At 36.8% G+C, this 24917-nt stretch overlaps 1 protein-coding gene across 1 annotated transcript in view; it reads left to right on the top strand.

Moving 5' to 3' along the window:
• Nucleotides 1-24917, top strand: part of CCDC141 (coiled-coil domain containing 141) — a 222953-nt gene that overhangs the window by 119711 nt on the left and 78325 nt on the right. The window contains exon 7 of the mRNA XM_011944052.1: nucleotides 13764-13958. Coding sequence (XP_011799442.1) covers nucleotides 13764-13958 — 195 coding nt within the window. The remainder of the gene's footprint in view (nucleotides 1-13763; nucleotides 13959-24917) is intronic.

Raw genomic sequence — 24917 nt, 5'->3', positions numbered from 1 at the left:
CCCAAGTTCCTTCAAATAATATTATTTGGAGATCTTCAGAAAATATCAATGCTTAGGTGCTTAGGTCCCACAGAAACTTTAGTCAAAGGGAAGAGTTCAAAGTTAAAAAATATTTATAAATATAAGATAAGGAAGTAAAGCAGAATATCCCGCAAGCTTATTTAAGTAATTTAGATGCATAATTATCATCAGTAGAGCCAATGCAAGAAAGTGACTCTTTCACAATATGTCTATTGTTTTATTTTTCTGATTACACAGTACCTTCTCATCTTAGAAAAAATAGAAATGACATAAAACTAAACAAAAGAAAATTAAAATCACACTGTATGTGGGTGTATATGGAAATAGGAAGGAAATATAAAACATTTACATGTGAGTGTTCCAAAATTGTGTATTATGTGCACATATACACTATATGTATGTATACACAAAAAATTGTATGTGTTGTTTTACAATGTGATGCTTTTTCCAATTAACATTATATCATAAACATTTCCTCATTTTAACACATATTTTAAATTTGTTTTCTAAGGATTACATGTTACCAAACCGTGTAGATATACATTATGTGAAATGGCAACATGTAGCATCTTAGACTACTTAGCAGAGAGTGAATGGGACGCTCCCAGGCAGCATACAGGATGGCAGCACTCAGGCAAGGGAACTGGAGTTAAATTTGAGCATCTCTGCTTACTTCTGATATAATCTTGGGCAAATTTTTTGTGTATTTGGGCCTAAGTTCCAGTCCCTTTTTGTGAAAGGGGGTGACAATTATACCTAATTTACAGTTTGTTGTGAAGATTAAATGTGGTCTTTTATAACAGTTTTGTGTGTGTGTGTTTTTGTTTTTTTGGTTTTGTTTTGTTTTGTTTTTTTGAGACTGAGTCTCACTCTGTCGCCCAGGCTGGAGTGCAGTGGCACGATCTTGGCTTATTCAGGCTCCGCCTTCCAGGTTCAAGCAATTCTCTTGCCTCAGCCTCTTGAGTAGCTGGGATTACAGGCATGTGCAACCATGCCCCAGTTGATTTTCTTATTTTTAGTAGAGACAGGGTTTCACCATATTGGCCAGGCTGGTCTCGAACTCCTCACCTCAAGTGACCTGCCCTCCTCAACCTCCCAAAGTACAGGGATAACAGGCGTGAGTCACCACACCTGGCCATATGTAACAGTTCTTAGCACAATGCCTGGCACAACAGAAACACAACATAATATAGGCTTTAAGAAAACAACGGTAAAGTAAATATTACATAAAATTTATCATTAGTGACATTTAGTAAATTAGACAGTATTGTGTAACATGGCTACCTAGTTCAAAATATTTTCATAACTCCAAAAAGAAACACCATAACCATTAAGCAGTCAATCTTCATTTCTGTTTCCCCTCAGCCCCTGACAACAACTAATCTGCTTTCTGTGTCCATGTATTTACCTATTCTGGAAATACCATTAAATAAAATAATATTTAATGGCTTTTTGTGTCTGAATTCTTTCACTTTGCATGTTTTTCAGGTCTATCCATGTTGCAGCATGTATTAACGCTTCCTTTTTATACTGAATAATATTCCATTGCATGGATATACCACCTTTCATTTATCCATACATCAGTTGATAGGCATTTGGGTTGTTTTCACCTTTTGTCTAGTGTTAATAGTGCTGCTATGAACATTCATGTATATGTATATTTTTGAATACCTCTTTTCAATTCTTTTGGGTAATACCTAGGAGTAGAATTGCTAGATCATGTGGAGTTTCTATGCTTAACTTACGAGAAATTACTATGCTGTTTTTCCATAGCAACTGCTCTGTTTTATATTTCTACCAGAAAGGTAGAAGATTCCAATTTCTCTAAATCCTCTTCAGCCCTTGTTTTCTTTCATTTTGTTTGATTTTTATAGTCATCTTAGTCTGCATCAAGTGCTAGTTCATTGTGATTCTTATTTGTATTTCCCTAATAACTAATGATGTTGCAGATCTTTTCATTTACTGACTGTCCATTTGTATATCTTCCTTAAAAAAAAATGTCTATTCAAGCCCTTTGACCAAAATGTTCTTTTCTAAGTAAAAGTTTTAATTTTGATAAAGTTTATCTATCTTAATTTTTCTGGTTATGTTTTTGGTGTCATATCTAAGAAACCATCACCAAATCCAAAGTTATGAAAATTTATCCCTTATGATTTCTTATAACAATTTGATGGCTTTAGTGTATATATTTAGATCTTTGTTCCATTTTGAGTTAATTTTTTGTATGCTGTGAGGTAGGGATATAACTTCATTAGTTTGCATGTGGATATTCAATTGTCCCTGCACGATTTGTTGGAAAAAAATATTCTTTCTCTATTGAATGACTTTGGCACACTCACTGAAAATTAATTGACCACAGATGTGTGGATTTATTTCTGGGCTCTTCTATTCTGTAAATCTATGTGTCTATCTTCATGCCAGTTTGCCACACTGCTTTGATTACTGTAGGATTGTAGTAAGTTTTAAAATCTGAAAGTGTAAGTTCTCTAATTTTCTTCTTATTTATCAAGATTGTTTTGGCTATTTAGGATCCTTTGCAATTCCACATTAATATTAGGATCAGCATTTCCATTTCTTCAAAAAAGGCTAGTGAGATTCTGATAGGGATTGCATTGTATCCCTAGAATAATCTGGGGAGTATTGCCATCTTAACATTAAATTCTCCAATTCATGATCATGTGATATCTTGTCATTTATTTAGGTTTTTCATTTTTTAACAGTGTTTTGTAATTTTCCTTGTATAAGTTTTCAGTCTCCTTGATTAAATTTATTCCTAGGTATTTTACATTTTTTTGATGCTACTGTGAGTGAAATCATTTTCTTAATTTCCTTTTCAGTTTGTTCAATGCTATTCTATAGAAACACAAATGATTTTTTTTGAGTGTTGGTTTTATACTCTCCAACTCTACTGATTTAATTTATTTGCTTTAATTTTTAAAAATTATCCCTTAGAGTTTTCAGCATGTAAGATCATATCATCTGCAAGTTTCCCCTTCCATATTCTTTGTTCATTTGTGTTTTGCTCATCTGTCTAGTTGTAAAAAGCTGCTATTTCAGTGTATTCTAGACCAGAGCTTCTCAAACTATAGTGTACTCATGAATTACCCATATATTTTAAAAGGCAGATTCTGATTCATCAGGTTTAGAGTGGGACCTTAGTATCTACGTTACTAACAAGTTGCAGGGTAATGATGCTGCGGGTCTCGGGGCTGCCTTTTGGATAACAAAGTTTATAAGGGAAATAACTGCACAATGAAAGAGTATAAGTGATAGAGTCAGAATACTGGGTCATTGTTAAAACTCAGAAGATATAAGTCAAAATAAATCTTTGAGTCTCTTAAGGTGTGGACATGCTTGCCCAAGCTTACAACTTAATTTTTGTTGTTGTTTTTATTTAGTCCTAGATACATTACTCAGGTAATTGAAGATCAAAAGATAAGTATTTAAATGTTCTGATTGTTCATTTTCAAAAATAGGAATATTTCCTCAGAAGTAGCTCTTATATTTAGTAACAAAGGAGCTACTTATATGTCTCATGGGTAGTTAAAGAGGTATGTAGCAATATCCAGAGTTTGCATAATCACAGTGTCCAGGATATCCAAATATTTTCCAAGTGTATCACAGGCATTGTTGAACAATTTTCTTCTCATTGCTGCACTTATTAACCTGTATAAAGAAGCTGATTCTTCTGCTATTTGAACTTTGATTACCTTCCCAAATTCCTTCAGCAAAGGTATGTGAAAAAATTGTAAAATCACTATAAAATATATTGCTTCAGTAAATCAGCTCACATATCTGATGATTACAAAGAAAATCAATACAATGAAAGACAGTCTGTTTTATAATGTTTCATTTAATTTAAAAAATAAAGTGGGATCTGAATCTGAAATGTCTCAAGGCAGAAATTAGTGAGTTCTCCAAAGAGTAAGACACCTGCATCAGAGCATTTCAATTCCTCTGTCTTCATTTTAGTGAATAATTTGTTTTACTTGTCTGATTCTTTAATGAACTTTCCAATTAAAAGCAGATGTCATTTTTCACAGAACATAAATTAGAAATCATTTTATTACTAACAGGCAAAATACATACAAATAGTATTGAGTTTGCCAGCAAGCACTGGGAATGTCCACACAATGATGGGATTTTCATATTGGTGACCCTATTCTAGCCTTAACTTGCAGCTCAATTTAAAGCTTAGTGAACCCTATGTTTTAATTTCCAAGGGAAAGTTGAATTTAGAAAGTCCCTCCGAAATATTTATGCCCATCTAAGAAAGGGCTGAGTTAAGAAAGCAAATAAAGAACATTGTGCTCTATGATCTATGATCATGAGGTTTAAAACTACCTGCTGTTATTTTGCTTACAGAATCTTTACCAGCTCATTAAGTTTAAATGCTTAGAAAATCAGTTTTAGTTTTGACTTTTACAAAAATTCCTCATACATCTTTTTTGTTTTTTTCCTGGCATTTGTCAGCCCTTAAATAAAATGTCCTGGAAAGCATGGCTTTTTACAGTTAATACTATTATATTGCATGGTATTTTGCTATCATGATAATAATAGTGAAATTGAATCTACTTTAAGTGAACACCTGAGAGGACTTCTTATACCTTAACACAGTCAATCCCTGAACCGCCTACAACCTTCCTGTGCTAATTTAGCCATTTAGTGACTTATTTAATGCCCTAGCCTTCACTTTCCTTGACTTTTTTTACTCCAAAGGCCTATTTTCAGCTAGCTTCAGCTTCGCACTCCTGTGGCCACAACACTTTGTTTTATAGCATCACCCAAAACTGCTCTCATCACAACCTCCCTGCCTTCTTTCTTTTCCTAGTCTCTGTCCTTGTGCTACTCAGCATGGACCACCAGGGCTGTTGTGAGTAAACTCAATCACCCGGTTTCTCTGTTTCTTCCTAATTCTGAAACAATTAGCATAATTATTCTGATCGTAATTTATCTGTTACCAGTTAGCCTTTCAAATCCCTTTATTTATCATCTGTTAATTCCCTGCTCCATACCCCGTAACAACTAGTCCAAAACCTTCGCGCTCTTTTAAAATTCTCAACTACCATGGAGCCAGGCTTTAACTAACCTCAAAGTCACTTCGTCCCACAGAGTGGAATTGCTTGTTCTTTCCTTCTCTGCCCAAACTTTTTGTCTCTTCCTTGCTTCTCTCTTTTACTTCTTTCCCTTCATTTCCAGGAGATATGGATCCTATTCTAGATCCCACTGGTTCTATCTCCTGTTCACTTTATATCTCTTTTCATTCTTAATATCTCATTTTTCTGTCACTCTTCACTCCCCACTCCACCTCCACTCCTTTTTTTGCCTAGATAACTCCCACAGCTTGTTTGAGGTCTCAGCTCAGACATCGCTTCCTATAGGAAACTCTTATTAATTCTCTGGAAACCATTAGCTCCATTTCTCTATGATCCAGAATCGTCCTCCACATTTTCTTGATAACACCGACCCCCTTGCTTCAGTGCTCTGGCTTGGGCTGTCTCTCTTGCTTGGGACATGGTGGGTCATCCTTGCCCTCTCCCAAGACCCACCTCTATGCTCACCAGGTGAAATTCCTGTGCATGTTTAAGACCCAATAAGATGGCTTCTCAGATACCCCAAAGCAGAAACTGATTTCACTTTCTACTACACACTTGTTTTGTTTTCCATTTGAGCTTGTGTTCATAAAAGGTGCTGAATAATACTTTTTAGATGGTTCCACATTCAGCGTAGGAGAGTTATGGAATGCCCATCCCGGTATCATTTGTGGCTGGTTCACAGATTATTGACTGTGGAATGAGAGTCCTGTGCATATACTTAGTGGTGAACTGAAACCCAGAGCCTGCAAAGAGATGAGTTGAAGAAATTCTAGCTTTCAGTGGATTTTGTTAGAAGACAAGCGGTTTCTTCCACACCATTAGAGGTAAGGATTTTTTCCTATAATAGAATACATAGCTATTATAAATATAGTTACAAAAATTTTACAAGGAAGGTAAAAATAACCACATGGGCATATAGACAATTTTGGGAAAGAAAAATCTGATCATTTTTTTTTTTACCTTTTCTTAGCTTTTTTTCTTTAAAGTGACACATAATAATTGTACGTATTTGTGGGGTACATAGTGATGTTTCAATACATATAACATATGTATGTATATCAGATTGGGCTAATTACCGAATCCATCATCTCACACATTTATCATTTCTCTGTGTTGGGAACATCCAATATCCTTTCTTCTAACTATTTGAAAATATATATTATGGTCATCCTACAGTGCTATAGAACATTAGAACTTATTCTTTATATCCAGCTGTAATTTTGGATCCTTCCCCTTTTAAATCAGTTGTGCCTTTGTTGAGACAATGATGTCAATGAAGAAAGTAGGAAGAAATGCGTCAGTTTTATCTTTCTGAATTAAGACTAATGATATCCAATATTGCACAGGGCTGTTTAAACTCCTGATGGATTAGTGTAACAATCATTCAGGGAGTCTAAGGGTGAGGATTTTGTTTATTTGTCATTATATCTTCCACAGGCTAGCTCAATACTTATTGACTGAATGAAGTAATGTGTAAAATTAAAGTTAAATTTTAGATTTAGAAGTCATTAATACAGTAATGTAATTTTGAGAGTCAAGTTAGTTGAAAGTTTTAGGTTTAAACTACTATTCTTATAGAATCTATCTTCTAATTATTGGTATAATTAGATATCAATTATTCTAAGTAAAATGTTACCTATTCATTAAATACCTGAGAATATACTGGATCAGTGGTTCCAAAATTTGTCTGATTGTATCATTTCCTTGTCCCTGACTGCAAATAAAATGCTTCAGATTTTTTTTTAAAATCCTTATTTTTTTCACCCTACCAATATAAATTATGATTCAGTGGATAGGGGGTGAGCCTGGAAATACGTGTTTTTAAAACTTTCCCAAGAGATACTAACAGCTGATCAGATTTAAGAGCCTTTTTAAAAAAGTCTATATTTGAGGTTTATTGTGGATAAAACATAAATAGACCCTCCCTTCTATTAAGTTAGCCTATTTCATTTAGGGAAATCACCACACAATCTAAGAATTTCCCCTATAGCTGAGTTATATGTGTTGAGATCCTGAAAATATCTCCAATGGATTGTGTAGACAATGAAAAAGTAAGTCCTCGGAGGACATTAAGATAAACTGGGACCACCTGGTCAACCCATGACACAATCTGATTGTAGGCAAATTGTGTTAGATGCAAGTATTTTGGCCAGCTAGACTTTTATTAAATTTAATTTAAAATGGAAACACCAACCAAGCTCTCTTACTTAACTAGAAGAAAATGTGATTAATAGGAACAAGAAATCTAAGAAAAAGAGGGACAAAACACTAAAGAAGAAAGTGGTTCTTGGAATACACAAATCTTGGGAATATTTTCCCCAGAATTCCCTTGTAATTAAATTTTCATCTATGTTGAACCAAGGAAGAAAGAATAAATGCATCTGTGCTCCAATGACTATTTTGAAGATTTGTTTATGAGCATAGTGTGTTGTGATTTTATTTTATTTTCAAATTTTATTTTGCCACATGGTGATTTTCTTCAGTACGTATTAGCAACAAGCACCCTGCTTCATACTGCTAAAGTGCTGCTGAGTGGAATCATTCAGTGGCCAAACACTGAAGAGAACAAGGGAAACGAGATTTCCAAGTCATGGGCTATTTTCCTGCAACTTTAAAAATATCTGAATGAACTAAAACAAACTAACTAATCTCTAAAATATCTAAATGAACTAAGATAAGAAAGCAGCAACTAATACTCAGAAATTAATTTGGTGATATCTGTCACTTCTATTATAGACTTGCAATTCCAATGCTGGTAAGGTTAATTTATGGATCGAACAGCCAGTATCCCACAGTTTGGGAGGGCATGAAATCCAGGAACTTGAAGCCCAGCTAATTTGTCACTGAATTAACAGATGAGTCACTAGGAAAGCAGAAATGTACAAACTGGTGGTGACCGTCATTGCACTGCAGTAAAAATAAGGCTCAAAAAAACAAAATCTTCTTCCTGAAGCTGCTTAACAAGCTTAGATAAAAAGTGCACCTCTAGCTGGTGTTCTTTGCTCTTATCCACAAGCTCTCCCTGGTTCAATCGCAATGATTTGCACCATATGTCTGGGAGGTGAAACAGCACGTTTCTTTCATCTGTAGGTGAAATGCAAAATCACAGTCCTTCCTGTTTGCAATCTGTGCCTTTGCTGGACTGTATCATAGTGAGGGCAAAGTTCAAATGGCCTGTAGACACTGAAGTCAGCAAGCATGGGAGACTGAGGCAAGACACTTCTCTCCAGAATGACCCTGACATTTGCATAGGTCAGCATAGAAATGCCCCTGAAGGGAACATGAGGAGAAGAAACTGCCACCTAGTGTATAATCCAACTTGACATAATCAGAGAGTTTCAACTTCTAAAGGGCTCAATGCCACTCTTCAAAAGCATAAACATTTCTGTTAAAAACAAAAATCTTAAGCAGACTTTCAAATATTCTATGATTAAAATTGCCAGGTTTGTTTTACCATCTGCTAGTGCAATCATGCAAAATTGTATGATTTTGTGTCAATGAGTTAATTCTTGTTGTTCCGAATGGAACTGTGGACTTGGGGGTTAAACAAAAAATAGGCTATAGTATCTAATGAGATGGTCTAGGAATCAGCCACGCTTTCGGAACTATGCATGAACTCAACACATGCTTCTGCCAGATTTGATTTTGGCCCGTAATCTCCACAGTTAATATTTTTTAGTACTTTTCAAATATATTCCCGATTGTTTTTTGGTCCACCTTTCCCCCACTTAAAACTTACATTCTGAAGTCAAGCTTATAATGAAAATTTACCACTTGATGTTGAATGGTTAAAATCCCCTCATACACAGGGAAGTTTTTGTGTGAGCGAAAGCTTACTAAACATACTGTGGTTATCATTATTTTTTCATTTCAGTTGGAGCCCCTAACATTCTTACTTTTTGGATCTGCTTGCTGGATAATTGTTATGCCAAGTCATAACTTCATTTAAAGAGCTAAGCTGGGACTAGCAGTGGGGGGAAGGAAAGAAGAAATCTTTTTTGCCTTCTTGTCTATCAGCACTAATCCTCTGAAAAGTACCCTTTCAATCAAGGGAGCCAAGAGAAGCTCAATTGCCTCAGCAAATGGAATACTGAAAGGTATAGTTAAAAAGGTTCCTACTGTGAGTGAAAAATGAAAATAATGGAGTGACCTATGGAGACACTGCAAACCTGGGAACACACAGGGCCTCATGTCTGTATCAGGTCTGAGATATGCATGCGTCTCTGTCAAATTGAAAAGCCAAGGAAGTGGACAGCTTTGACTTCCTGCTGGTGGGGACAAGTACTGGAAATATTTTATTGCAAAGTGACTGAGACCCTGTTAGAAGTTTAACACGTAGCAGGCAGGCAGCAACCGCTTAGAGAAAACAGAACGAGATTTTCTCCACTGGGCTCCTCCAGCCTTGACAAGGGTGGCAACTATATTTTTTAAATAGTGTGATGGATTCAAATGGCTCTGGAAAGTTTTATCTTAAAAATAAAATGGTGGAACTGTCCCCTATGAAAAATGGCTGGGGAAATAAATACATTACCAGAATGGTATAGAAATGCATCAGAAACTGCCTATAGATTGCCCAAAGAAAACAGAACCAATTTTCCGAGAAGATTGAATAGAAATATTGAATGGACCCAGCTTCATTTAATACCCACAGAGTTCATGTGAAAATGTAATTAAGAAGACTGGGGATGGAGAACAAAAAAAGATACGAGACACAAAATGGACCTTTACAGCTTCTTTGGAAGGTCACAGTCCACTTTTTATAGCATGATGTCAAGCACAAGGTGAAAGTGGGTTTTCAAAGACTTGGCTCTGCTCCAAAGGTCTCTCTTTAATGTTGCTTGCAAAATTTATACTGAAGGCAGATTTATGAACATTGTTGGAGAACAGGTATTTCTCTTCTTGTTCATAGAGAAGAGGTTTGTTATTTTGGTCCAGTTGCTAAGCAAAACTAAGTCTGAGTTTGGGCTGTAGATTTTCAACTATATCTATATTAGCTTTATGTTTATTCTGAAATGGCGAGCCTTCTGATTTCAAATCTGAGAATGCCAGGGTCATATGAGATTTTTATCACCTCCGAGGTCTTGTCCAGGCCATATGGAAGTTTTACCTAGGCAATTCCAAAATAATATGGTTAATCGTTATTTGGTGAGAAAAACAGTGTATCAAGACTGAGAAGAGTCAAACTACCTGAGTTTCAAATTTGGCTTTTTCACTTACTAATGTTGACACCTTGGGCAAGTTGGTCATCTCCCTGAGCCCCAGATACTCCATCTGTAAAATAAAGATAATAACAGTTCCTGCTTCATAAGGATATGATAAAAACTAAATGAGATAATGCATGTAAAGTGTTTAGCACACCACTAACATACAAGAAGAAAAATCAACCCTTACCATCTTGCAGACAGTTAAGACAACATCCTAGAGCTTAGTGTTGTTAGACTGAGCATGCAATGGCGATATTTAATTTCTTCATATCCTAACTTCTGCATTTTCCTTGCCCCTGTTTTTCCAGGCCCTCCCCAGCTTCTCCATATTTGTTAAGTAGTCTCCCCCTAATCAGCACAGAAGGTTCTGATCAATGCCAAATCTTTTTAAAGAATTACCTGCTTTATTCTGCATCTTTACACATTAAGTATTTCTCCACCTGAGTTTGAGTATTAATGCCCCACAGATCTTAACAGACAGAAGAAGAAAGAATGGTACAAAGATAGGAAATGAACTGACAGAGGAGCTGGAGAACAGAGACAAAGCAAAGAAAGAAACAGACTTGTGAGAGCTGGTGAACTCAGTTGGTGATTCAGCTGGTCTTAGCTACAGAACGTTTTACCCCAACGTTGTTCCCTCTGGAGCACTGGTCCCCTGAGATGACTAGCAAACAGTTTATTAATCAAGAGAGTTTGTCCAAAATATTCCACACCACACTTTCCTCTAGGAGAGTCTCAATGCGTATTAGTACATTAAAGATGCCAAGAAGTACTACAGTAAAAAAAACAAAAACAAAAACAAACAAAAACCACACACACAAAAAAACCATTTTACTTTGTTTCATCTCATAAGACTGATCAATACTTAACACTAATCAATAACATTTTGGGAAACATTTCACTACCATTATTTTACAACTGGGTTGCAGGAATACCCATAAATAAAGAACAAATTTTGGAGAATTAATGAACCAAAACTGATGGGCAGAAAAGTGGGACTAACATTTAATGAGTGCCTATTATGTGTGGCAGAAATTGTACTGTTTTAAAAATATTTGCTCATTCCCAGTAGGTTAAAGTAATGGTTTTTAAGTGGTAGGGTTGATAAAAGTGCTTTATGAAAGAACATCTTGGCACATATTAGTTTTCCTTACGTGGGGACACAATAGCTCTTTAAAAATGGAAAGATCTTGAGAACTCACGTAGCCCATATCCATGCTTAAGAGTGTTGCTTTTGCATGCACTGAGAAATTGCAGATTTTGGAGTCTATTCTCAGTTCCCTGGAAGGTAGCATGAGACAAAGACCTGTGAACTAGTCCTGGTACTGCCACTTACTGGATATGTAACCTTGAGTAGCATACTCTTCTGAACCTATGTCAATACTAGAAAAAATAATATCTAATTTAAGGGTTTTTGAGGATTATAGTTATAAGCCACAATTTATATAACTGATACTTCAAATAATTCAAATTTCTTACTCTACGTTTTATATTCGTGTATTCATTGATCAAAATGTTTTTCTCTTGCACCTAAAACTATAACAGTTCCCATGGACACAAAATAGTGTGTACAATTTGTATCTTAACACCTGCTAATTGTTATTTAAAATACTAGTCTATTGAGTGTGTGTATGTGTGTGTGTGTGTGTGTGTATGTCTGGAGTTCAGTGACATGATCACAGTTCACTGCAGCCTCGACTTCCTGGTCTCAAGCGATCCTCCCACCTCAGCCCCACCAAGTAGCTGAAACTACAAGCATGCGCCACTATGCCCATATGCCCACTATTTGTATTTTTTGTAGACACAGATTTTTGCCATGTTGCCCAGGCTGGTCTCAAATTCCTGGGCTCAAGTGATCTGCTTGCCTTGGCCTCCCAAAGTGCTGGGATTACAGGCGACCGCACAAACCATTTTATTCTTTCTTTATATTCCCCAAGGCATCTGTCTTAGCATAGTGCTGGGTACATAGTAATACCATAGTAGTTACTTTGTGAAATGAATGAATGGAAAAATTAATGGCAAATTGCACTAAAATTGTACTTATTTTACACAGTGTAATATAACAAGTGTAAATTAATAATAGGATACTTTGTACTGGTAGAACAAGGCAGGATGGAGTCAGACTGAGACTTCTGAAATCTTGTGCTAAATTTTCCATGCTTAACAAGTAGCCTATGCCTATCACTCAACCTCAGCTGATGTGTATACCAGAAGATTCGCTAACAAGACAGCCATGTTAGAGATAATCATTCTTTTATGACAGTGGGTCTGACTTCAGGACTTTTGCAAGAAACTTGAATTTCCCTTCAAATACATTGAATGTAAATATGCTTGGTTTACTCCAACTCATTTTAATTCTGTTTAATGTTTTTCCATCCTCATGCAACAAAAAGTAAAAAGCTACCTCTTTTCATTTTCTGAAAGGTCTATATACCATTAAGAGTGAAGCCTTGAGAGGTGAAACTGATATCACGAAGGAGGAAATACAGAACAGTAACAGCTATTCATTTTATGAAGGGTAGCAGAACTTCATTTTATTAGGTTGGTGCAAAGGTAATTACTTTTAGTGGCAAAAACTGCAATTACCTTTGTACCAACCTAATAGCTCTACGTGTAGGCAGACACAAAAACAACAGCCATAAGACATGTGATTTCTCTTCATTTCTTGTACACATTTACCCACATTGACAGTGAGACTGAATTGTGGGAAAGATATGTTTTTATACTTAAAATGAATAAACATTGGACAAAACGAGTTCAAGATTTAAAACAGTTGTTCATTGTATAGGGGGTATATTTTTAGGTGCAGTTCATAGAAATGGAAGTGACCTGTATTCAAGTCAGCTGGGAGCTCTGCCAGTCACTCATCCCAACTTCCTGCCTCTTTCTACTCTCCCTTTTTAGCCTCTTTCTGTGTCTTTTCCCACTACATCTACATGACACTCAAACCTGTAGTGAAGCATTTACCACTACAGTATTTACTACACTTTCATGATTTGAAAATCGAATGGCAGATTTCTGATATACTCAACATATCGAAATATTCTGAATCTTATCAGAAATTATAAAAAGGGGTGTCTCTGTCAGTTTGAGTTTCTATAACAAAGTAACATAGACTGAATGACTTGTATACAATAGATATTTTTGTCTCATTGTCCTAGGTGTGGGAAGTTCCAGATCAGGGTACCAGCATGGTAGAGTTGTGGTGAAAACCCTCTTCTGGGTTGCAGGCTGCCAACTTACCGTATCCTGACATGGTGGAGGGGGCAAGGTAGCCCTCTCAGGCCTCTTTCATGAGGTCACTAATCTCCCAAAGCCCTACTTCCTAATGTCATCACCTTGGGGATTACATTTCAGCAGAGGAATTTGCGGGGGACACAAGCATTCAGTCCATAACCGGGGAGATGTATAAAGTAAACTTAACAAGAATGATCTGTTGCAGGAATGGAATTCTGCTGTTGAGAAGCTGAAGAGTGGGGCACTGAGAATTCTGCTGTCAAAGGACTACGTGGAGAAAGAACACCTCCAGCTCTCTCACCAGAAACTGAGTCAGCTTCAAGAAGAATTTGGTCAACTCATGGTGGAAAGGAACACCTGGTTAAAGAAGGCAAATGAATTTTTTAACAGTGCTAACAAGGTCAGTGTGAGATCAAGTTGATAATTTTCAGTAATCAGGGAGACCAGTAAAAGACCCATTACTTCAACCAGCTGGAGCACATCACAGAAGTCAAAACTCCATGTAAAATTTCAAAACTGATAGCAGCAAAGAAGAATTTTTAACATATATTCCTATTATGGCCATTATTTGGTTCTCAAAACTAAAAGACTGTTTTCACATGTAAAAGGTGACTTTAAAAACAGCAAACACACCTCATGAGGGTTTTTTGTTTTTTTGTTTGGTTTGGTTTGGTTTGGTTGTTGAATGGTGTTTGTTGTTGTTTTGAGAAAGGGCCCGGCTCTGTCACCCTGGCTGGAGCGTAGTGGCGTGATCATAGCTTACTGCAGCCTCAACCTCCCAGACTCAAGTGATTCTCCCATCTCAGTCTCCCATGTAGCTGGAATCACAGGCACATGCCACCATGCCTGACTTTTTATTTTGTAGAGACAGGGTCTCACTATGTTGTGCAGACAGTCCTCAAACTCCTGGGCTCAAGTGATCCTCCTGCCTCAGCCTCCCAAAGTGCTGAAATTACAGGCGTGAGCCACCATGCCTAGCCTCATGAGGGTTTTATCTTACAGCTGCCACTGGTCTGTTTGCAGGGGACACTTGTGCCCACATTATTGTGTTTCCCATGGAGGAAGAGAATTATCATAAATATGTCAAGGTTTAAAAAGACCTTAAAATTTTTACCGAAGGCCCTCCTTTTTTTCATCCTCTTTTATTTACCAGGTAAAAAATATATGAATATTTCAAGTCTTTTTGCACATAAGCCATAAGGCTAGAAACTGTGCCTTAGCCTGATTGTTCCACCTTGATCTTGCCATTTTAAGGCAGCCAGAGTGAAGTCTGGCTGTGGACCATCTCCAGGTCTTCCTGAGTTGGAGAAGTGCTCTGCTTCTCCTCTCTGATTCATTGGACGTTCATTGCAGCAGCTGGTTCCTGCTAAGTGGCAGTGTTCACCTGTTCACATCACTTGAGTATGGCTCAGTATATGAGGCTGGGGATCTTATGTGAACTCCTTTTCCAATGTAATATACACCTTCAAATGGTGTTTTTGGAATTCTTTCATACCTTAAATTTCACTGATGTTTTCAAAACAGACAATGTGGCAGGAAATGAAAGAGGAAACCCTAGAAGCTAGGTACGTTGTGATCTAAAATCGTATCGTCAACACCCTGAATGCAATGTCCTGTTGCATATCAAAATAGTGACTTAATTTTGAACTTCTTTACTAATAAAACTTTCTGAAAAAATAAATGTAAAATTTCAAAACAGAAGTGCTAAATTGTGGTAAAATGTTAAAGAAAGATTTATTGTCAGATTATTTGATATTTGGGATTTCTTTGTTTTAAGAGAGGAAACAGACATACCATATTACTGGAGCTATTGAACTAATTCAATGTTAAGTGCTAATTAAGCTTCTCCTCAGTAATTCTGTTTTTGAATAAGAGACTTTTAAATTTAAACTGCAGGTTCATTTTTCAAAATGAGTGGGTCATCTACAAGTCAGTTATTATTGTTTCTAAGGAAAACAGTTATCAAACATATTGCTATAAAACAATGCTTCCAGTTCAAACCCTATAGTTTACAGTCTTGCAAAATGTAGTTTCTCTCTTTCATTCCCATTCTCTTACTCTGGTTTTCTCTGCTCTCATTATTTTGTACTTTGCTGTTATATCTTTCTGGGTTTTAACAGAGAAGGAATATCCCCTCCAAAAGTCTTTTTAAAAAAAAAAGAAGAAGAAGAAGAAGAAGAGAGTAGTTACTTTCTCAGATTCATAGAGTAATTCAGGTCAGACTGGAGAAGAGAATGTATGTTTCTTAATCACAAAGACTTTTGATTTCTAGATTCCCCATTTTATCATTTGAAAGCCATGGCATGCTAACTATACAAATTATAATAAGCTCCACTGGGATTTATCCGTACTATAGCAGGTTCTATAGCCAAGTGGCACTCAGAATAGTGTTAGAATCCTTTCTCCCTTTTCAAAGCATCAAGGAAATAATTTGACTCCAAATCTAAGAACTCAATGTGAAAGATGATGGATATTTCTACCTCAGCAAAAATAGAAGCTGGAGTTTGGAATGTAGATGTTTAATCAAGACTGTTGAATGAATTTTTTACTGTGTTATTAAGTAAAATAACTATATTATTTATACCATATAATTAAGCAAAATAAATGATGAAATTATGTAGTGTAAATCTACTTAAAGAAGAAAACTCTTCTTGTGGCTTATAAATGGTATTTTGTTTTATTTATATTGTAAAACCTCCAAATTTTACAAAAATTTGACCACTTTACCCAATTCTTAGCATGATACTTATAGCCCTAGTTTAAATAAAGAACTGAAGTTTTAAAATTAATATAATTTCAAAATCCCTTAAAATGTTTTTTTCTAGAATAAAATTCTGTTGACACTAGTGAAAAGATATGTTCAGTTTATATAATCAATTATCTCCGAAACACTGAATTTTCCTTTTGAAAATTCACTTTGTTGTGCCTTGAGTGCACTGGGGTTTCCTAATTGTGAACATTCCTGCTCTTAGATGAAGTCATGCTCTCAAGAACTGTGAGGGGTTTGAGCTTTTACCCTACGTTCAAGCTAACATGTTAACTTATCACAGTTTCATGGATGACTACAGAAGACACCTGACCTCTGGGTCAGAGGTGATTGATTATAGCAAAGCAGCAGCCAGAGTGTCAGCATACCACATCAATTCTCCCAGCTCCAGTTCCCCCGAGTGATGCAGATGGGCCCTGATGGATGTATGCACCTGCAGCAGGTGGGGTTCAGGAGAGGAACCCTAAGCTTGGAGAATCTGTAGTTTTACAGCAAATAGGAAGCAAGTCTGCTCTTTGTCTTGGAGGGCAACATCACCTCAATCCTGAAGGTTACTAGTTGCAGACGCAACACTGAGAAATGGCCCAGATATAAAGGGTTCAGAGTCTTGTATTCTTGACCTACCTGTGAGATGTGTAGGAGCACAAGAGATCCATGAAGAACTTTCTCTCCCAGCACATGCAAATCTGGATGTTAGCACTGCAGGAATAGAAGATGAAGTCAGCACTTTACAAAAAGATACTTTCCTTGAAAATCAATTTCATTCTTGAAAAGTGGAATTATATTTCAGCAAACAATTTCTTCTTCCAAATTCATTGAAGCTAGGTCAATATACTTTTTCAATTTCTATCTCAAATACTAGTCTATCAAATTTGTTAGTATCATACGCAATATATAAATGAGTGAGTGGGATAACTTGAATATCTGCTTGGTAAAAAGTGAAATACATGATTTTTTAAATATACTTTTTACTTTTTTGAATTTTGTTAAAAAGAATAAATATCCAATTTTATCTGCAGAATAGACTGTTAGTAATTTTCTCCTATCATATATATTTTTCATCCAGATTTTTATCATATTTCTGGTTAAAATCATTGAGGAGTCCCTCTTCCCCCTTTTCCTTTCATTTTCTTTCTTTCGATTTTTTTCAGGGGGTGGGGACAGCATCTCACTGTCACCAAGGCTGAAGTGCAGTGGCATGATCACAGCTCACTGTAGCCTTGACCTCTGGGGCTCAGGTAATCCTCCCACCTCAGCCTCCCAGGCAGCTGGATTGCCACCACACCAGCCTAATATTTTGTATTTTTTGTATTTTTTGCCATATTTCCCAGGTTTGTCTTGAGCTCCAGGACTCAAAGGATGCACCCTGCTTGGCCTCCCAAAGTGCTGGGATTATAGGTGTGAGCTACCATGCCCCACCTCTTTTCATTTTCATTCATTCCCCTCTCTAACAATTCTAGATAGGGATATTATTATTTACTAGAAATATTTCACAATAATTTATTTTATTATTTAAAGGTGAATTCATGAGAATAATTACCCTTCTCCTTAGATATTCACTTATTTAGTATATATTTATTGAGTCACTGCTATGTGTCAGGCATTGTTCTAAATGCTGGAAAATAGAGAACAAAACTTACAAAATTTGTGAAATTCAGTAAAATATAATTATCACTTAATTGCCCACATTGCCAACAGTTCCCCCACTGCCTTTGTCCAGTGGCTCCAGGAGTGCAATTGATTACCTTTAGTTCTACTAGAGTTTGATGAGTACCCAAGGTTCGGGAATGTTTCTCACCCAGAGGAAGTGTCTGGCAGCCTGTGACTAGAGATACGAATGTTTGGACCTGGAATGAGCAGCAGGTGGCGATGTTGAGACGGCATTAGGAACATCACTACCTGCTGCTTGCTGTAAACCAACCACTGGATTCAAGTGGAGTGAGCCGTATAACTCAAGAATCTGATATACTTCCTATTCTTTTTAGAGTTTCCGAATGTGTTTGGTGAATGAACCTATTTGTTAAGTCACTTAGCAGAATATACAAGTAAGTGTCAGTTGTCGACATTGACTAATAGCTGATTGGAGAAGAGTTCCTCTAATTATTAGATGTTGACAAGACTTATGAGAACATGGCATGACATATGAATTTAGCACCTATTAGAATAACTCATCTCGATCCTCCAAATTATTCATCCTTCGGGATTATATATTATCGTATTTATTATACTTCTAGCGTGTTCACAGAAAACAAGCTATGGTTGATATTTATTGATCACCCCAAATGTATTTGTCATTGTTAAGGGAATGTAGTTTGAATCTGAGATAAATATATCATATGTTTCAAAAACAGAATGGGATGAGCCTGTTTTTACAGGACTGCTGCAATTGAACCCAAAACTGTAAAACATGACTGACTGGTCATAATGTGTCATGTCCTATGCCTTCCATTCCCAGGTGCATGATTTCATTGAAGAAAGCAAGCAGAGGAAACTGAGGACAAATCCATTTTACGAACATGGTCTGATTTTTGGGTGGTCAGTCTGAAAGCAAAGATGAAGCAAAAGTTGGGGTGGCCAAAGAAACACACAAAAAGTAGTTTGAAATGTAACAATTGTTATAGCTTCCTTTGTTTCTGCCATAGCTATTGAAACATTAATGTCCTTTAAGAAGATGATATTGCTTTTTCAAGATATTTACAGTGATACACAGTAATGCTTATAGCAACATCACTGTTTCAGATGCAAACAGAATAATTAAGCATGGAATTTGGTATACTTTTTTTCATTTATATATATATATGTGAGATATATGTGATCTTACTATTTTCAAAATAAACACATTTTAGGCCCAGCTGACAAAAACAATTAATCAAAATGGTCCAGTTGTTGTATAGACTGAAATTTAAAAAAACCTGCCCAAGTAGAGTACCTAAAAATATTATCCAGAAGGAATTTATTGAGGTGATATAAACAAATTCAAGAAATAGGCTAAATGTTATTAGGTATGAAGGAAAATGTAATTACTTTCAGTTTTATAATTCCTCAGCAGCCTGTCTTAAATTCCTCTTTTTCAGAACAACTCTCCTTTCTCTTAGAAATAACTAAAGCCTCTTATATTCCCTCCCTCTCTTCCTCCATGTTTGCATTCAGCTAATATGTTGTGTTCCTGTTCTTGCCATGCATCAAATGGGTATTTGAGCAAAAGCAATGAAAGATATAATCCCTGCTTTCCAGACATTCTCAGTCAAGTTTAGACAAGACACAAGGGAACAGAAGTGCGCTGGGTTGTGGGAAAGCTATGATGGAGTAAGCCCAAAGCATTAGGGCACACAGAGCGGAGACCCTTAACCTGGCCCAGGGAAAAAGAGTCAAGGAAGGCTCCCCAGAGGAGGTGACCACTGAGCTAAGTTTTTCTTCTTCTTTTTCTTTCTTTCTTTCTTTTTCTTTTTTTTTTGGAGACGGAGTCTTGCTCTGTTGCCCAGCCTGGAGTGCAGTGGCGCAATCTCGGCTCACTGCAACCTCTGCCTCTTGGGTTCACGCCATTCTCCTGTCTCAGCCTCCCAAGTAGCTGGGACTACAGGCACCCACCCCCATGCCCGGCTAATTTTTGGTATTTTTAGTAGAGACGGGGTTTCACCGTGTTAGCCAGGATGGTCTCGATCTCCTGACCTCGTGATCCGTCTGCCTCAGCCTCCCAAAGTGTTGGGATTACAACCATGAGCCACTGTGCCCGGCCTGAAATAAGTTTTAAAGGATGGGGCAAGAAGGGTCAAGGAAGGGCTGGATGGTACAAAGTCATGCCATGTTTGGGGAACCTAAGATAATTCAAGTTGCCAGGAGTATAGTATGTAAACCTAAAGTGATGAGAGACGAAGGTGGTAGAAGCAGGTGGGGAGATCAGGAAGGGTTTTGAATAGCATGCAAAGGAGTTTCTATTTTATGCTGAACGTGTCTTTAAATATGCAGAGATATTTAAGAATTGAAAAAGCAATGATGATGCAAACCTCACCACAAGAAGCAGATGGTGTCTTAATTTACCTTCTTCCTGTACTCTCTTTGGGAGAATGATGACTGCTGGGTTTAGAAACCTTTGATTTTAGAGCTCAGAGGTCAGGCTATTGAAACCACAGCAAGCATTTGATAAGTATGGCTGTTATTAGCATACAATTATGAAAATAGAGATATCATAGAAAAATTATAGAAAAAGAAACACCTTTAACATCTTAAGTGTCTCATGAGGGCTCACAACTCAGTTCATATCTCATAGTCTGATAATCAAGCTGTTCAATTTTATTGTCCTCACTCATGAATACCTTTCACATCTAAGCTGTCAATGAATTTCTAGGTTAAGAGTGTATTAATTGGTTTCTCTTCTATGTGCAATATCAGAATGTGTAAACACATTCTGCCTAGTATTACAGTTATTTCAGGGTAGATTCCTTTGGCTAAATTAAAATTTCTTGAGGGTAAGAAACATGTCCTTTTCACTTTGTGTTCACCAGAACAGCTAGAACATTCACTTCTAGTTAGTGGGGTTAGTTCTATAGTTTTCTTCCTAATTCTTATACTAACTAGAGCAGACTAAGAGCTGTGAAATATTATAAACTCTAGAGTTTCAAGGCCAACATGAAATTGTTCATTGGAGATTATATTAATCCAAGGTACTTGGGACTTGACCATTTTGAAAGAAGATAGCGTAATTACTTTAATATACAAGGAACACAAATTTTAAGCTTCATCTCTGCATCGTATCTGAGAAGGCAGGTCGTGCTGTGTAAAGGGCTTGTCATCTACACACAGTGCCTCCTCTGAGACATCTCCAGGCAGCACTAATTGCTTATTTTGTATCATTTCCATACTATTTCTCTGTACGCCTTAGAGAGAGATCATGTCCTAATCTTTGTGTGTCACATATGTTCAAAAAACTTTTGTCGGATGAATGAATAAATGGCTGGCCATGTGACAAATCAATTTACATTTTGAGCTTGAGTTTTCTCTTTTCTAAAATCAGTCTAATAATCCTTATCTACTTCAGAGAGTCTCATTCAATAATGAAAGTTCTTATAATTGGTGATAAATTGTACACAATCTTTTTTGGATAGAGTTGGAGTGTAAAATAAATGGAATTGTAAGGTATTAAGTGAAAATTAGAAATGTTTGCTGGCATGACACTTTGCCAAAATAATAGTATATTTTGGAGCCCGGATGCCTGTGTATGAATCTGATCTTGGACATTTATTAGCTGTATGACCTTGGGCAGTCGCTTAACCTCCCTGTGCATCTGGCTTTTTTAACCTGTAAAATAGAAGTACTATTGGTACCTTACAAGGACATTGTGCTAAGTAAGTTAATACATGGCTACAGCACAGGACTGCTAAGCACTCACTAAGTGCTAGCCATTATTTTGTCTTTATATCTCTAATGTGATGTAATGCTTTTGTTCATTTTCACGTTCCCAGCACATAGCTGAGTACATAGTCTATAGATTCAATGTTTTTTGATTAAGTGAAAAAATAAATGCTTAACCCATTATAAATGGACATTTTCTATATTAATATTTCCAAGATCATCTTAAAGTCATTTAGGTCAACTTAGAGAAAAGAAACCAGAAATTATAAATAGTGACTAGCTGCCCAAAGTGCTATTGAATGGGTCTAGTTGTATTCCTCAGAACAAAGATGGTCAATGCATAAACTTCCTCCATTCCTTGTTTATAAAATGCTTCAGATACATACCACTTTCAATCCCAAACCTCTTTTATTCCAGTGTTTTCTCAGCTTTCAGATTATGAGACAAAAGCTTCCACAGGTGCTAATGGCATTTAATACCTCTCATTAATACCATGAATTCACCCTGGAACAAGGAGGGAGCCCTGGGGTCCAGCAGCAACTGCCATTGACAGGCAAGGAATAAGCTGGAGCTGCAGCAAGGGACAGCAAATATTGGGAGCTTAAAAATCACGTCACCCCTATACTCTGGCCTTCATGGCATTTGAAAGCTTGGGCAGATATGGGGAGGGAACCACCAGAAGTTCTCTTCAGGTGATGTATAGAAAAGGAAACTGAAGCTTTTGGTCTTTGTAACAGAACCTAAGGGAAATTTCGAATCTCTACAGGTAATGGAATCTGGTGCTCTAATTAGAAGCACTAATTAGACTCAAGTCAGCACTTAGCTGAGTTTTGTGTTTTTGGTTGTTACAAGCATTCCAACGAAACTCTCTCCAGCCACTAGACTCATGGAAGGAAATTTTCTAGGTTCTGCTGTTTTCTTTCTGTTGTTGTTCCTGTTGAATGTTGACTCTCTTCAAATTGATTAGTCAAGAAGCAAACAACTTTACTTATTAAATACCTTTGTGAAACAGCATGATAGAATTCTGCTAGATGACTCACGGCTCTTGTTTGATTTCGTCTTGTTGATATTTTTAAAAGAATGAAACGTGCCATGTCCTGATACTATTTGATTTGGTGCAGGCTGCCTTGGGTCCTGTACTAAACAAGTGAAAAAGAAAAGGTCTTTATTGGTTTTGTGAAGAACAAACACCAAGCAACTCCTTAGTCTTTACCAAAACAAGGCCAAAAAGAGCTGATTCATCTTCTTATCTGCCTAAAAACTGAATAGTACATATAAAATGGTCAAGAAGAGCTAGGAACCAGAGGGATAAAATATTACCCTTGTCCTACATCCTTTCTCCCCAATCCAGTCGTAGTAGCTTTATTTGACTTGCACATATAAGGTTTGAAGAAAGAGAGATATGTGAAGGAAAAAAGACTAAAGGGAAAACACTACTTCCAAAGGAGTTTATATGGGGGTCACAGTGTTCTTAGTGCCAGAAATAATATGTTCTGTACTGTGTGTGCAGCAAAGGGAGTCTTTCCAGGCTGGATCCAGTATATCAGGTTCTTTATGGATATGGTAAATAGTAAAGCACGCAGTTCTATTTTGAGGGTAGATCAAGTGAGAGCAATGATACTTAGCTCATTTCTGGAACTGGCACATGGACCTGGCAAATTCTGCATGGGAATAAGAGAGATGAACTCTGCGTATAATTCAGACAATCACAGACAGTATAGCCTTCTTGAAAGTAGCTTCCTGTTAAAGTCCAGAAATTTAACTCTTATTTCTGTGTCCACAGATTATTCCTATTAGGGGTTGGTTAGGATTGAGGTCAGTATCGAGCCCATCGTACCAGTAGGTATTCTACATATGTATTTGTTGAGCTAATGAAGGAATAAAATCACTTACCTGCTTTCTACTGCTGTAGCTCTATTAAGTGTGATACATAGAACAATTTATAGTAAATATTTTCCTTACACATTTGAGAAAAAGCTCTGGAAGATAATTTGGCTATTTTGATTCTCATTATGGGCTATCTTTTTCCTTGATATATCATTCCCTACTTCTAGTGAATGCTTAGTCTTTCAATTTATTTCCCATTTATTAGGAAGTAATACTTTTATTGTAACATTCAGGAGGGAGTGGAGTGATACCACACAAGCATTCAATGACCTTGTGGTTTTAGCATCTAATTCCAATAAAGATGAGACCAATGCCTGAGGATGTGAGAGTGGCAGATGTTCAGTGGGGCCACAGAGGAAAAGCCCGTGTGGGATGAATGACAGGCACCAGGTGGCCATGCACTTCTCAGTGACTTTTTAAAGATGGGCTCAATCAATCAAGATTTAGAATAACAGCCAGTATTTTCCAAGTACCTACTACGTGTTTGCCATGAAACCCACTTACTTTTCTGTATTTTTCTTCCTAATTCTCAAAACAACAATCATGACATGTATTAAGGTTATAGTGGCTTTATATTAGAAAATGGGGTTAAATGTGTAAGCAAGAAAAAGCACTTTGGAATTTTCTATTCTTTCTCCATTCACACTGAAAACTTTAGAATTATCTTAAGGGAAGAAAGGCGAAAAGGCTCTCACGTTTACATACAGACTTCCCTTTTATTTCTTCCTTTAGTGTAGCTCAGGGTTTCTCAATTCTAAATGTGAATCCGAGTTACTATATGCACTAATTCACATATGTTAAACTTTAAGGGTGATTTAAGGGAGTTCAAGACGATTTTGACTATGCCAGATTTTTGCTTTAGGTATTGACTTTAAAACTAACCCTCAGCCGGGCGTGGTGGCTCACACCTGTAATCCCAGCACTTTGGGAGGCCAACACAGGCAGATCACAAGGTCAGGAGTTCAAGACCAGTCTGGCCAACATGATGAAACCCATCTCTACTAAAAATACAAAAATTAGCTGGGTATGGTGGTGTGTGCCTATAATCCTAGCTACTCAGGAGGCTGAGGCATGAGAATCACTTGAACCCAGGAGGCAGAGGTTGCAGTGAGCTGAGATCATACCACTGCACGCGAGCCTGGTGCCAGAGCAAGACTCTGTCTCAGAAAACAAAACAAAACAAAAAACCTAACCCTCAATTAACAACCAACTCCGCTTTATTCAAAATAAGCAATACAAATTGTAAAATGTATTTAAAATTTTCAGAAACAGTGCTTATTGGCAAATGATGTTTCAATGGGTTATGGAAGGATAGAGAAAGTCATTAAATCATCTTCTTTCCCTCCCTCCCTCCTT

Source organism: Colobus angolensis, unplaced genomic scaffold, assembly GCF_000951035.1.
Source record: "Colobus angolensis palliatus isolate OR3802 unplaced genomic scaffold, Cang.pa_1.0 Scaffold224, whole genome shotgun sequence".
NCBI lineage: Eukaryota > Metazoa > Chordata > Mammalia > Primates > Cercopithecidae > Colobus > Colobus angolensis.
Note: the sequence above shows the minus strand (reverse complement) of the source record. Positions and strands in the feature narration are given on the sequence as shown.